General features: G+C 41.9%; 1 protein-coding gene across 1 annotated transcript in view; it reads right to left on the minus strand.

The window, feature by feature from the left end:
- The window catches only part of DSCAM (DS cell adhesion molecule), a 684,538-nt gene that overhangs the window by 219,320 nt on the left and 449,412 nt on the right, over nt 1-15,806 (minus strand). Inside the window, exon 11 of the mRNA XM_068969386.1 lies at nt 10,041-10,214. Coding sequence (XP_068825487.1) covers nt 10,041-10,214 — 174 coding nt within the window. The remainder of the gene's footprint in view (nt 1-10,040; nt 10,215-15,806) is intronic.

The following is a 15,806-nucleotide window of genomic DNA, read 5'->3' on the forward strand; positions in this document are numbered from 1 at the left end:
AAGTGTGCGTACTCAGTCCTGTCCTACTCTTTGCGACCCCATGGACTGTAGCCCTCCAGGCTCCTTGTCCGTGGGATTTCCCAGGCAAGAGTACAGGAGCAGGTTGCCATTTCCTTCTCCAGGGGATCTGTCTTCCCAAACCAGGGATTGAATCCATGTCTCCTCCATCTCCTGCATTAGTATGCAGACTCTTTACCACCAATCTACCTGGGAAGCCCCTGTGCTCCTCCATAACAGTCCCTAAGATCAACAGCTAAATGGACAGATGCACACATGTGAACACCTAACACCTGGGTGCTGGAATCACTTGGCTAAGCATGTGGGGATTTACATAAATAAGTGGAAATAAATATATATTTAAAGGCCCACTGCTCACATCCTCTCTGTCTTTCTGATGCAGCCACATCTGGAGCTGAAAAGAGCAGATGGCTGGTCCCTGCCCTGGTGGCCACAGGCACCCCTCCGTGACCCACCCTTGCATTGCAAATGTTCATCAGCGTTCTCATGCACTGTCTTTGGACATGTTCTTACATGAGTTGTTCAGATTGTCCCTGAGGAAGGTCAAACCTGGGAGTCCCCAGGAGAAAAGTGAGCTTATAGCCCAGGTACCTGCACGCAACGTGGCATTAACTGTCACAGGGGAACCTCCAAGCCTCCCCTTGCCATAAGCTTATTTCCATGCACCTGTTCACAAGGCGAATGGCAGACCAGATGAATTGGTGGAGCTTGTGATAAAACTGGTCCAGTTTTATTTATTTACCAGGGAACTATTTAAATTGGGGTATGAATTAGTAGTAAAAGGCTATTAGCTTCATCTACAGAGAGCAGAGTTAAGGACTGCCAAGGCAGTTAGAAAATTAGAGGGAAATTCTAGAAAGAAGGGAGTCACAGAGAGTGAAAGTCCCAATATTTGCATATATTATCTGCCCAAATCTTGGATGACTACTAAACAATGCAAAAGGTCAAAGGGTGACCAAGAGGGGGCTCCTGTGGGCAGCTAGGCAGTGACCAGATGGGTCTGCAGGCATCTCAGTGGATGCCAGTATGGAGGGCGACAGATAACTGAGGACCCAGAGTGCTGGTACCACCACCCCCAGAAACCTTGAAACAGCAGACTACCCCAAACTGGCAAAAATAACTCCAGCTGCTGAGTGGAAGGGTGCCCCCAAACAGAAGAAGGAGGAAAAAGAAGTAAGGAGGGAAAACACATGTTCTTTCCCACAGAGGAATACTAGTCTGGTGACATTGAAAAGATGCTGTTGGTGTCCTTCACTCTCCATCCACCAGGGACTGACCCCCGCTCTAGGATGTGCCCGAGGTCCTCAGCTTGCCACTGACCCTCATCTGTCAGTCCTTTGCAGACCCCCGCTCCCCTAACCCAGAGCAGCGTGCTGGATGAATTCCGGTTTAGACTGGGTTGCTCAACCCAAATAGGACCCCTCCATCCCTCAGGGGTGTTGTGCTCAGCCTGACTTGCTGGGAGAAGAGCAGCGATGGTGGAATTGAGTCCCGTGACCTGCTGTCTGCTTCCTATTTAGTTTGGATGCTTCCAGCTGTAAATGAGAATACCCTGACCCATACTGGCTGAGACAGCAAAGCCATCAAATAACTGGTCCTCTCAGACAATGATGAAACCGGAGGTGGGGAGATTGCAAATGCAGGTTAGGGACAAATCTCTACTTTTCTGCTTTTCTTTTTAACAGTAGAAAAAGCACACAACTTTATTCAATTTTACATGCAAAGGAGTTCACAGGAAAAAAAAATGAAGCTCAAAGAAATGGCTAGACTCACGGGCTTATGTATCCTTTTAACAAAAAAAGAGGGGTTGGGCTTAAAGGGTCGATGAATTATGGGGAAGTGGCTAGGAAATATACGGGGTTACTAATGGAAAACAAGGACTTTTTTTTTGTTTTTATTCTACCTTCCTTATGTATTGGTTTTATCCTCAAGAAAATGCCAGTGTCGCCACGAATCAAGGTGTCACCTCCAGATAGGGTCAAGAATGAAAAGATGTGTATCTCTTGCAGAGTCTACTATGAAGACTAGGGAAATCTTTTCAGAATGATCACACAACTCTTCTACATTTCATTGACCAAAATTGGTCACATGCCCATCCTTAAACCAATCGTGCTCAAAGGGAATCGCTGCCCTTGGTTGGTTCAGACTAGAGTTCACATCCACCTGTTCAGACAGGTTGGGATTTACCTGCTGGGGCAGGTGACCTAGCTGCTGTGTTTGCTCTGAGTCAAACATAAGACTTAGCCAAATATCTCTACTGTCACTCAGTGCATGCAGGGATATCATTAAAAAGTGCCACAAACTGGAGGCTTAAATAACAGAAATCTATTCTGCTACAGTTTTGGAGCCAGGAGTCTGAAACCAAGGTGTGGGCAAGGCAGTGTTCTCTCTGAAGGACTGAGGGAAGAATCCTTCCTGCCTCTGCTGGCTTCCCTTGGCCGAGGAAGCCCAAGTCCAATGTCTTGTCTTCAGATGGCTGATTCCCTCCATGTCTGTGTCCAAATTTCCCCTTTTTGTATGACACCAGTCCTACTAGACTGAGGTCCACAGGACTCCAGTAATACGTCCTTCTACATATTTTATCTATTAAAAATCCTATTTCCAAACAAGGTTATAATTGAGGGTACTGGGGTTAGGACATCAACCTATGAATTTTAGGAGGACACAATTTAACACTTTATATTTAGAGAGGAGGGGAACTGAAATTGAGGCTGGCGACAAATCGTAGTTGCTCTAGTAGCCTTCCCATCTCACAGATCCCTTCTTAACACCAAGAACCTTCAGCTGGTGGGACTCCAGGCTCAGTGAAGATGTGAGATGCAAACGTTCAGCTGCTCTCCCTGGCAGGAGCCAGCACCCACCATCAGCAATACAGCCACTTGGCGGCGGGGCGGGGGGGGGGTTCCTGCCAGCTAACAGGTCCCTCCACTTCTCCATGCTTCCTTTTTCAGGCTCTGCTCCATCCTCTGCTTCTGACACAGACATCATCACGAAAGCTGCAAAGTTGCTTTTGTCAACTGGACTTTAGATGGGAAGGGCAAGGGCTATGAGCCTGCACATACATGTATGTGTTGGATACTGTGGAGATGGGCCCCACAGTTAGGAAAGTGTGTAAACTGGGTGATTTTGAATCAGGACACCCTGTAGTCTGTTGGAGGCACTGATCCATCTTGGGGGGTGTAATTTAGGAATGATGATGATGACACCAGTAGTCACAGCCTCCAGCTCAACGACAGCTGCCCTCACCCTGCACCAACCACGTGTCTGGCTGAGCCCTCACACTTGATGGTTCACTGCAGCCACAGAGAGAGGTGTGTGTACTGTCTCCGTGTTTCACAGTCCTGGAGAAAGGGTGAGTCACCTGCATAGCGTGCTGGGCTGGACCAGACGGAACCCAGGCAGTGGGTCTGGAGCCTGACGGCTGATCGCACGGTGTTTATACATGCCTTTGATCCATTTATGTTTCACCAGCCCCAAGGCTGCACTACAAATGTGGATGTGTTCTTTCATTGGATAAAGAAATACCAAAACCTAGTTTTCCGTAATAGCTAGTTTGCCATGGGTTCATGGTTGTTTATTCGTCTTCCACCTGCATGACCCTATCGTTGTGGGCTTGTAGCTTCCAGCCCGATGTTCTGAGATATTTGCCTGAAAAGTACAACACACAGTCTTCATTTGAGGCCATCTGGGCTTTGATTTTCTAGAAAAGTCATGCTGACCTTTTTTGCATCACAAATCCCTTTGAGGATATCATGAAGGCTACATGTTCCACTCCCCCACTACCCCAGATAAACACATACATTTTTACATATGGTTTCAAGGGACTGCATAACCCCATGGCCCCATTCACAGTCCTCCAGGGCTCAGGAATCAAGGTTCAGAAGGTTTGATTTAGAAGCTCTCCGAATTAAAATAATAGAGGGAAAGTAGCATTAGCATTAGACTGGGAGAAGGCGATGGCACCCTACTCCAGTACTCTTGCCTGGAAAATCCCATGGACGGAGGAGCCTGGTAGGCTACAGTCCATGGGGTCGCTAAGAGTCAGACACGACTGAGCAACTTCACTTTCACTTTTCACTTTCATGAATTGGAGAAGGAAGTGGCAACCCACTCCAGTGTTCTTGCCTGGAGAATCCCAGGGACGGGGGAGCCTGGTGGGCTGCCATCTATGGGGTCTCACAGAGTCGGACACGACTGAAGCGACTTAGCAGCAGCAGCAGCAGCATTAGACTAAGACACACATAAGCTATCTTGACAGTTTAAGGAACACAAAATTTTAAATAGGCCCTTGGACAGGAAGGAGATTAAACCAGTCAACTCTAAAGGAAATCAACTCTGAATATTCATTGAAGAACTGATGCTGAAGCTCTAATACTTTGGCCACCTGATGCAAAGAGCTGACTCCATGGAAAAGACCCTGATGCTGGGAAAGATTGAACGCAGGAGGAGAAGGAGGTGACAGAGGATGAGATGGTTGGACAGAATCATCAACAGGAATGTGAGCATGGTCCAGAAGATGGTGAAGGACCGCAAGCCTGGGTTGCTGCAGTTCATGGGTTCACAAAGAGTCAAACATGACTGATCGACTGAACAACAGCAGAGTATTCAAATGTGAGTCTGCTACTTCTGTGAGCCCCAAACAAAGAGAAAACACAAACCTGCATCTCTTATGCTTGGAGTACAGAGTGGCCTTTCAGAGTGACCAGGGGAACCTGGGAGCGCCCTGTGGGATGGCCTCAGGCCAACATGACCTCGCTGGGGGTCAGCCTGGGGTAGTGCGCCTTCCTCCCCCCAGAGCATCACAGGGCGAGACTGCAGGTGTCCGTGGGTGAACCTGTGGGTCCTGAGGTGGCGCATGAGTGCAGGAAGTTGCAGGGTTGAATGGACTGTCCAAGGGTGGATATGAACAGATGCTATTTGGGGCGGTGGTGTAGAGTGATGAAATATTGTATTCCACCCCAACACCCACTCTGGCAATAACAGGACAAGAAGTAGCCTGAGGTCAAATCATGTTACTGTCCAGAAACAGCCAGGACCTGGGGACTGTCTGACTGGAGTTGGTGCAGGCACACTCAAGTGTCCCTACATTCTGGGAACATGGAGATCAGATGGCATGGGACCCGGGCACCTGCTTGGAACTGGAACCTGTGGGTGGACTCTGGGATCCAGAGATGGGGGAGGGTGGATTCCACGAGTAACAGACTCTCCAGGGAAGCGCCTGCTCCTGTTTGATGAGGGATGTTCTATTGCACAGCGTGTGGGGATCAGAAGGGACCTGTGAGAGTGGTGGATGAAAAAAGAGCTGCCTGGTATCGTGGGCTAGAGATCCACATGGAAAGCAGTGTTCCGGAGGCACACAGGCTCAGATTGGCCGGGGCAGAAACCTGGGACAGTGGAGGCTGCAATTTTGGCACCTGAGAAGATAGCTCTTCCACTTGAAAGATTCCACAGCTTCAGGAATTGTTTTCTTAGCATGAAAGACCACATTCCCCAGATCCCAAGTGGTCCCTGATGTGGGGGTGGGAGAGACTTCTGCAGCCCCTGATGGTCCTGGGGTGAGGGGTGTAGCATGGTCACCAGAGGCCACATTTGATTCAAAGTCAAGCCTAGTTCCCCTGTCCTTTTTGCCAAAAGTCCTGAACATTATATGGTGTTTTGGGTCCCTATTCCTGGGATGATATTTCATAAATGATAAATCAGCATTGAGATGATAATGTTGAACCAGAAGCCGGAATACCAACAAAACTGGAAGGATATGCACTGAGTATTTTTTTATCTCATGATGGCTTTCTATCTCATGACCTTTGATTCCAAACATGGTTGCCCACTATCTTCCCTTCCCATGGCCTCTTTATGTCTGACTCCAAAATGGGAGACAGCAGGGAGGCACTCATAAAATTGCTTTATTATTAGACTGGTGGGTTTTGAAATCATTGGAGCGGTGGTAAGAAAACTTCCCAGACAGGAAACCCAATCTGCGCCAGGACTTGGTTCCCAGCATCCTCTACGTCCTCCTCCACACCAGGCTCTAGCAGTAGTGTTCGTGTCTTTAAAGTGTATGTAAAATGCAGCGCCAGCCTCCCTGGGCATCTGGAGTGTTCATCTGAGAAGCTGCCTTAGTTTCCTGACAAATCCAATTGGGTAGAAAGCCCTGTCCTATTGCATTGAAAAATATTAGCAGACCAGTTTTTTTTTTTTTTAATGACTTATAGAAAAGAGAGAATACTTGATATTTTTACTGAAGGCAGTGCAGTTTCTTTTGAAACATTAAAGAAATCGTGCCTGATGCAAGCCTGGGTAGCATCAGATAAGAAGAGCCCAGAACCTCTCTGCTGCAGTGTCAGGTATAATCCCGCCATGGCTGCAGGGACGTACCATCCTCTTGCTTGGCAGCTGGGTACCAACTCTGACTGTGCCAGGCCAGAGTGGAGGGCCTCCATTCCCACTGCCTCCTGTTTTCCTGGTAAAAACTATCTACACACCAACTGGCAGGTCTCCCATGACCATGTGCTGAGCATAAACCTGTCAGTGTTTACAGACTTAATAGTGTTGTTAAGCAAGTACATTAAGAACAAGTGCAAGCCATCCCTCTGTTAGCTGTTGTTTTTGACTAAATGATATCACTGGAGCAACAGAGTCACTGTATATCCTCTGTCTCTGTGCTTTTACATCTCTTTATGAAATTATGTTTTCGCTTTTCAGAGTTTAAACATTATGCTTTTAGAGGGTTAAAGATACCAGATGCCTGAAGTTGAAATTATGTACAAAGCTTGTTGTTCAGTCACTCAGTCATGTCTGACTCGTTGCGACCTCGTGGACTGCAGCATGCTAAGCTTCCGTGTCCTTTACTGTCTCTTGGGGTTTGCTCAGACTCATGTCCATTGAGTTGGTGATGCCATCCAATTATCTCATTCTCTGTCATCCCCTTGTCCTCCCGACTTCAATCTTGTACAAAGCTACCCGAGGGTTATCAAGAACTGGTAAAATGAATTATTTCATAAATGCACCTCTCTGCTAATAGTCTGTATGGTTTGAGAGACAGAAACCAAGATTGGCCAGCTCTAAGAACATCTGTCTTTGACGAACAAACACTTACTGTGAATTTTTTTCTCTGGTCCCCTCCACCCCTGGTATAACATTCAAACACAGTCACCTCTCAGTTTGAGTCTTCTGATCTCTTATATCCTCTCTCTCTCCCTCCTGTGCCTCTGTTTACCCTCAACAACTCTATCTTTCGAACGGCATCCTTCAGGACTAAACTCTGGCGCCCCGGGTGCTGTTCTGTAGTCACTGATTCTACAGGGGATGGGAACCTGTGTTCCAGGTGTCCCACCTTCTGTCCTGACAGGGGTGCCCTCTGCTGGACCAGAGCTGTCCACACCCAGGCCTGATGGTCCCAAGGAGGGAAAGCCCATTAAGAGGAAGTGGACATCTTTGTGGTCACGTGTCTACTATAATACCAGCATCAAAAGTACGGAGAGAGATGTGGGGACACCTTCAATTTCTGCATTTTCAAATTCTACCCATTTTTAAAGATTTTTTCACCCTGACACTTTGCTTAATCTCCTCAAAATGATGGTGCAGTCCTCCTAGGCATCTCTGTGCACCTTACTCTTCCTTGCACTGTGATTAGCAGGCTCTACTCCTGCCTTGCTGTCTCCTTTCTCAAGACATAAATTCTTTCATTCATTAAGGGCAAGGTCCATGGTTGAGTGTATTTACGTCCTTCAGAGGGTTCTGTATCTATTAGAGTCTAGATATGTATGAGTGGGATAGAAAAAAATTTTTTTTTAAATATGTTATTCTTAAACACCTTGCTCAGGAAATGAGTGGTAATATTAATGAATGTGATTTTTGCAGGAAGATCCCCTAGAGAAGGAAATGGTAACCTACTCCAGTATTCTTGCCTGGGAAATCCCATGGACAGAGGAGCCTGGTGGGCTATAGTCTAAGGGGTAGAAAAGCGTGCGACGCAACTTAGCAACTGAATGACCACCACCACCAGTGAAATGCCTCAGTCAAACATTTGTTAGACTGGTGTAACTCAGTGAGCCAATGGTTTTAAAATGACCAATATAGTGTGTTACAGGCTTCCCTTGTGGCTCAGCTGGTAAAGAATCCACCTGTAATGCGAGAGACCTGGGGTCAATCTCTGGGTTGGGGAGATCCCCTGGAGAAGGGAGTGGCTATCCACTCCAGTATTCTGGCCTGGAGAAATGCACTGTACTGCACGTATACTGTATAGGCCATGGGGTCACAAAGAGTGGGACACAACTAAGTGACGTTCACTGTCATTTTCATCATGTGTTACAAAATTGTGATTGTGTAAAGTTTCTATTTAAAGGGCAAGAAAGGCCAATGGAATAGTGTAACCAACTATGAAAATCCATTAATGTTATTTCAAATTCCACATGGCAACTATTTTCTGGAAAACCATGACTGGTTGAGTTCTGGTATAGAATCACTGAAGAATATCCACAATTATCTGAGAAAGCTACTAAAATATTCTTTCCTTTTCTGACAATATGTCTGTACAAAGCTAAATTTTCTTTATTAATTCAACCAGAACAATATATTTTAACAGTCTAAATGTAGAAAGACATATCAGAACTGAACAGTCTTCTATAAAACCATATTTTAAGAGCATTCGTAAAAATGTAAAATGATGCTCCTGTTCTCACTTATTGTTTTGGAAAATAGAATCATTTTTCATTAAAATATGCTATTTTTTGCATGCAAAATTTTTTAAAATGTTAAAGCAAAGCAAAACATATTCTTTTTGTTGGGGAAAGATGGATCAATATTGGTCAATGTTGGTCCTCAAATCTTGAGTTTCCTTCATATTTCATCAATTTATTATTTTTAAAAATTACCACTTCAACTTTGGATTTAAGTGACTTTTTGTCCTCTAATTATTACAAATCAGTTTCTCTAGAATATGACATTTAGCAGTCAAAATTATGTATTGATATGTTCACAATGTATTAATATTTCAAAGCAACCTTATTTCAGAACTATAATATGCCCATGATACAAAAGTATAGCAATAGATAGCTTGATATTTTCATTGTTGTATTAGAAAAAAATAGATTAACCGGAATAAATTCTTAGTAAAATAGATTGGATACTAGACTTTGTGTAGCTAATCTTTAAGTCTCTGTCTCTCTCACACATAGCACTGAAATCCACTGTTAAGTCCAATCTCCTAATAAATAATATGGTAGAGATCCTTGAAAACCTATACACAGCATAGTTAAAATAAACAAGAGGAAGTCTGATTAAAGCTTGTGGTCAGGAAGAAATCTCAATCTATCCAGTAGAAAAGCATATAAATGAAGAAAGACGTAAGCCATTCACTGTAAACTGGATGTACAACCATTTTCCAGTGAGCAATGCTCAGTAGAAGCTGGTCTACTTTATGTCCTTTCTTTGGTGGTTTAGCGACTGAAGTATAAAAATAATTTCACCCTTTCCTCTAAGATCTGTCAGCAACATGGACCCTAAGTATAGTCCTACATGTTTTATCTTCTTGTAGGGATGTATGTTGATAAAGAGGTTTCCAGTTTCTTGATTTTACAGTGATCTTAAAGAAGGAAATCTATGGACAAGCTTGCAAATGACAAAAAGCATGAAGAGACCTCTGAAAAGAACACCTCTGAGACCATGCACTAGGCTTTTCCATGATAAAATCAACAGGAGAGAAATCTGGGTGCCAAAGGCAGCAACCCACTCATCTGCTGGGCTGCTTAGAGCCTGGACCCATGGCCAGGGGAGAGGAGGGAGGGAAGCCCAGGGTTCCCTGCCCTGGACACATATTCTGATGCACACTCTGCATATTCTGACAGTCGCTGGACTTCTACTATCCTCTTCAACTGTATGTTTAAGACAGGAAAGCATCAACCCCCCAGCTGCAACAAACCACATTTTGCTTTGTTTTGTTTTTAAACAGTGTGTGTGGAGACCACTGACAATGGAAGCCCCAGAGCCCTATTTAGGTAAAATGAAGAGCTCGTCTTCCTTACTTTTCACCGTGAGGTACATGGACTTGCTGACGTCCGCGCCCACATCGTTGCTGACCTTGCACAGGTAGTAGCCACTGTCTTCTTCCACCACGTGCTTGATCAACAGAGACCCATTGCTGAGGACCTGAATTCGGCCATTCAGGGCAATCGGTTGGAACTGGGGAACCCCAGCACCTGGAATAAAATAAAATAAAGAGGAATGGTGATGCCAACAGGAGTAAATACAGGGAGACAATAAACTCAAGGTCATCAGACCACAAAGGGGAGGTGACAGATGCTGAACAGACATCCTAGCGGACAGGCACCTGACGTGCCAGGAATTTTTTCCTTTCTTTCTTCTGATAATGAAGTTCTTGTTTAGGGAGAGACATGTTTATTTAAAATGATAGCATTTCAAACGTTGAGATGAACAGTAAGAGACCTTACAGATAGTTTCCACATAAAAAGCCAGATTTGATGAGCCTTAACTGGTTGATAAATTATTCACAGGAATCACAGTAGAATGACTACAGAAGTAGACATCTTGTGTGTAACTAACTTAATTTGTTGTGTTCCCAGGGACTTAAAATGAATGTAAACAAGAGTGCTTCAGGGGGAGGACATTTGAAGACTTCCCATGATGCACACATCTGAGACTACAAGGTGAATACCAATATCACAGACTTCCCTTCTAAGCGTGGTCTAGAAATACAATGTACTATTAATACCATTTAATGTTATTAAATAAATGTTAGATCATTGCACTAAGACAGAGCACAATTAAAACACCTTAAAGTGCTTGCATTCAAGGAGATATAGCCCAGATGTCTAGGCTATGATCATAAATGTGATTCAGATAAAAGATCCATATGAAACTATTTTGAAAAATAAACTTAGAAATAACAAAACAGAAGATAAGGGAGGTTTCTGGGAAAACAGTAGTTGGATGAATCAGATGATACTACTATGTTGCTTTTTCCCATTCTGGGACTTAGGAGGTTGTGGTCTAGGCCTTGAAAGGCTAATAGGGTTTCTCTTATATTCTGATCTGAATCTGAAGATTTGGGGAGAATACCCACAGGGGAAGACAACTCCATTTTTCTAGAGAAAGCCCGAAGCATGTGCCAAATATGTGCTCTAGAGAAGAGCTGCTGGTTTCTGTGTGCCCAGAACCTACGTGGGACCTGAACAGGTGGGAGGTCACACACTCATGTGGGAAACTTCAGACTTTGTATATGGGGAAATGAAACGAGAGGGGGTACACTTCTTCCTGTAGTTTCCCCTGTAACTCATCATTTACCTATTGGTATCCTTCAGGTCACAGTAGCAGAGACTCCTGTTGTGCCTTCTCTTGCCTGTTTCAGCTCCACCAAAGAAACAAAGGAAGTTAACTGTGTATCTAAGGGGACCTCCACAATGAATCTGAAAGGCAAGCAGCATCGCTAAAGCAGGTAGGTTCTACCAAAAGAGAACTTCTAGAGAAGATACATGAATGAGATCAAATTTAAAAAACAGAATTCCATTTCTGAAAACGATGGAGAAAGACACAAAAGAATATTACTTCCATTCTAACCACCAAAGGGAGATTGTTAATCTACAAAATCACACTTTTCTTGGAATGAATCACAGAGCAGAAGTCACAGGCAACTAGGTAAAGTCAGTCGCAAAGAATTTAAAATATCCTATAAGGCGCTATGGCATATGTAAACAATCTCATGTTTGGTAGAGAGTGAGAGGACAAGATCCTGGACATACAAGCCGGAAGAAGTAAAGAACTGGAAATAAGTATAGCCCAATTCAATTTCTACTCTTTTATGCATCAGAGTATTATAAGATAATAAAATGTTATGATACAAAAAAAGAGAAATAAGCAAGCAAAAAGGACCAGAGAGGAAATCATCAACAGTCTTGAAAGCTTAGTATGAAGCTATCAAATAAGAACTTTATGACAACTATGACTAATAACCACAGACAGATAAGGGATTCAAAAAGAACATTAAAACCATACAAAAGAAAAAGATAGATAAATAAAATGGTAGAAACAACATTTCTACAATATTAGATGTAAGGAATTCCTTAATCTAATCAACAGATTGAATACGGTAGAGAAAATAATTAATGAACCTGAAGCTAGGCCAACAGAAATTATCCAAATTAAAACAAAAAGTGCAAAAGAGTGAAAAAGACAGAATAGGATGTCCTAGAGCTGTAGAACAATATCAAATATTCGAACACTGGGTAGTGACAGTCTCAAAGAGAGAAGATAGGGGCAGAAGAAATAATATCTGAAATACAGATGACTTTAATATCGCTATCAATCATTTTGACTGAACTGAGATTTATAGAACTCTACATCCTAGAACAGCAGATTCCATGCTGGTTTTGAGTGCATATGGAACAGTTACCCAGAGAGATAGTATTTTGGGCCATAATAAAAAGTTCAATGGATGTTATCAGATAAATTAATACAGATTATGTTCTAGTTCCAGAGAAAACATCTATTTCTGCTTTATTGACTACGCCAAAGCCTTTGACTGTGTGGATCACAATAAACTGTGGAAAATTCTGAAAGAGATGGGCATACCAGACCACCTGACCTGCCTTTTCAGAAACCTGTATGCAGGTCAGGAAGCAACAGTTAGAACTGGACATGGAACAACAAATAGGAAAAGGAGTATGTCAAGGCTGTATACTGTCACCCTGCTTATTTAACACATGCAGAGTACATCATGAGAAATCCTGGGCTGGAGGAAGCACAAGCTGGAATCAAGATTGATAGGAGAAATATCAATAACCTCAGATATGCAGATGATACCACCCTTATGGCAGAAAGTGAAGAGGAACTAAAGAGCCTCTTGATGAAAGTGAAAGAGGAGAGTGAAAAAGTTGCCTTAAATTTCAACATTCAGAAAACTATGAGCATGGCATCCGGTCCCATCATATCATGGCAAATAGATGGGGAAACAGTGGCTGACTTTATTTTTTGGGGCTCCAAAATCACTGCAGATGGTGATTGCAGCCATGAAATTAAAAGACGCTTACTCCTTGGAAGGAAAGTTATGACCAACCTAGACAGCATATTGAAAAGCAGAGACATTACTTTGCCAACAAAGGTCCATCTAGTCATGGTTTTTCCAGTGGTCATGTATGGATGTGAGAGTTGGACTATAAAGAAAACTGAGCCCTGAAGAATTGATGCTTTTGACCTATGGTGTTGGAAAAGACTCTTCAGAGTCCCTTGGACTGCAAGGAGATCCAACCAGTCTATCCTAAAAGAGATTAGTCCTGGGTGTTCATTGGTAGGACTGATGTTGAAGCTGAAACTCCAGTACTTCGGCCACCTGATGTGGAGAGTTGACTCATTTGAAAAGACCCTGTTGCTAGGAAAGATTGAGGGCAGAAGGAGAAGGTTGATGACAGAGGATGAGATAGTTGGATGGCATCACCAATTCAATGGACATGGGTTTGGATGAACTCTGGGAGTTGGTGATGGACAGAGAGACCTGGTGTGCTGTGGTTCATGGGGTTGCAAAGAGTTGGACACAACTGAGTGACTGAACTGAACTGAACTGATGTTCTAGTTCCACAGAAAAACTAACATTGAGATCAATAACAGAAATGTATCTGGGAAAAACCTCAAATATTCGAAAATTAAACAATGCAATTCTAAATAACTCATGAGTCAAAAAAGAAATCACCAAAATAATTAGAAGATACATATATATATATATATAAATATACATATATTTTTGAGTTGAATAAGAATGTAAATACAATATATCAAAATGCATGGAATGCAGTTAAAAGCAACACTTAGATGGAAGTTTGTAGCATTAATGTTTGTATTGGAAAAGGAAAAAAGATCACACATCAGTGATCCTCCTTCAGAAGCTCTTCAAAAAGAGCAAATAAAATCCAAAGTTAGGAGAAATAGCAAAATTAATAGAGAGGAAAACTGAAATCAATGAAATAAGAAAATAGAAAAAAAACTAAAGAAAAAAATCAATAAAACAAAAATATAGTTCTTCAAAAAAATATGATAGATAAACCTCGGTCAGGACTGATCAAGAAGAAAGGAGAGATATAAGCTACAAATAACTACCATGAAAGAGGCTATCACTGCAGCCCTTACTTGAATTAAGAGGATAATAGAACATTGGGAATAATTTTGTGCCAATAAATTTGAAAAGTTATATTAAATAATAAATTTCTGGGACAAAACAAACTCTCAAAGAACAGTCTGGAAAAATTAGATAACCTTAATAGTCCCATAGCTATAAATACATTTAATTTATTGTTAAAAATCTCCCACAAGAATATTTAAAGCTGAGACAGCTTCAGTAGTGAGGTTAGCTAACATTTAAAGAAAAAAAAATACCAATTTTACATGAAGTCTTTCAGAAAATACAAGAGGAAGGTGTACTTTATCATTGATTTTATGAGGCCAACATCATCTCGATACCAAAATCAAATAAATACCTTAGAATTACTGATCAAAATCCACAATGAACTCAGACATAAAAATCCTTAACCCAACATTAGCAAGTTAGGTTTACCAACATATAAAAAAAATATGTCATGACCAAGTGAAATTTAATCTAGGAATGCAAGGTTGGTTTAAATTCAAAGATTAGTTAATGAAATTCTTCATATCAACAGACCAACAAAGAAGCACAATATGATTATTTGAATGGATACAAAGAAAGAATAAAAAATATTTTCTAGAATTCAGCAATCTGATAAGACCCTGATAAAAATCTCATAGTAAACTAGTTGTAAAATGGAATAACTTGAGAAAAGACTTGCAAAAAGTCACAGCTAGCATCATTTTTTTTACTCAATTGTAAAAACTAAATTATTTTCCACCAAAGATCAAGAAAGAGACAAGGAGTTCTGGTCTTGACCTTTTTATTCAAGATCATTCTGAAGATTCTAGCAAGAGCAATAGAAAAAGTAAAAGAAATAAAGTGCACATATATTAGAAAAGAAGAATGGAACTGCCTTCCCTCATGGATGACAGAATTATTTATAGATGATCAAAAGTGCCTATAAAAAAGTTGCTAGAAAAATAAGTGACTTTAGCAAAGTCATAGAACACATGGACACATCAAAATATAAAATTTAAAGCTAATTGTATCTATATATGTAACAGGCTGAAATTTTTAAAAAGCAAAAATGTTGAATTAAAGCATGAAATATTTAGAGATATATTTTAACAAGATAAGTACAAGATTGGCCTACTGAAAACTGCAAAAGTTGTTGCTAACAATTATATAAGACCTAAATAAACAGAGATGGAGCATTCATTACACTATATTCATGGATAGAAATTTTCAATATTTTCAGTGATTGGAAATATTTTTCTATAAAAGGCCAAATAACAAATATTTTATGGTTTGCAATCTGTCACAAATATTTTATGTTTGCAAGTCTGTGACATTCCTTATTTCTGTCACTGAAGCATGAAAGCAGTGATAGAAAATACACGTGTGTGTGGGTACTTAGTTGATCAGTCATGTCCGACTCTTGTGACCCCATAGACTGTAGCCTGCTAGGCTCCTCTGTCCATGGGATTCTCCAGGCAAGCATACTGGAGTGGGTTGCCATTTCCTTCTCCAGGGGATCTGCCCGACCCAGGAATTGAACCCAGGTCTTCTGCACTGGAGGCATACTCTTTACTCATTGAGCTACGGGGGAAGCTAAACACATAAATCAGCACAATCATGTTTCAATAACATGTATTTACAAAAGCAGGTTTTGAGCAGGATTTGACTTGTGGTTCAGTTT

Source organism: Capricornis sumatraensis, chromosome 1, assembly GCF_032405125.1.
Source record: "Capricornis sumatraensis isolate serow.1 chromosome 1, serow.2, whole genome shotgun sequence".
Classification (NCBI taxonomy): domain Eukaryota; kingdom Metazoa; phylum Chordata; class Mammalia; order Artiodactyla; family Bovidae; genus Capricornis; species Capricornis sumatraensis.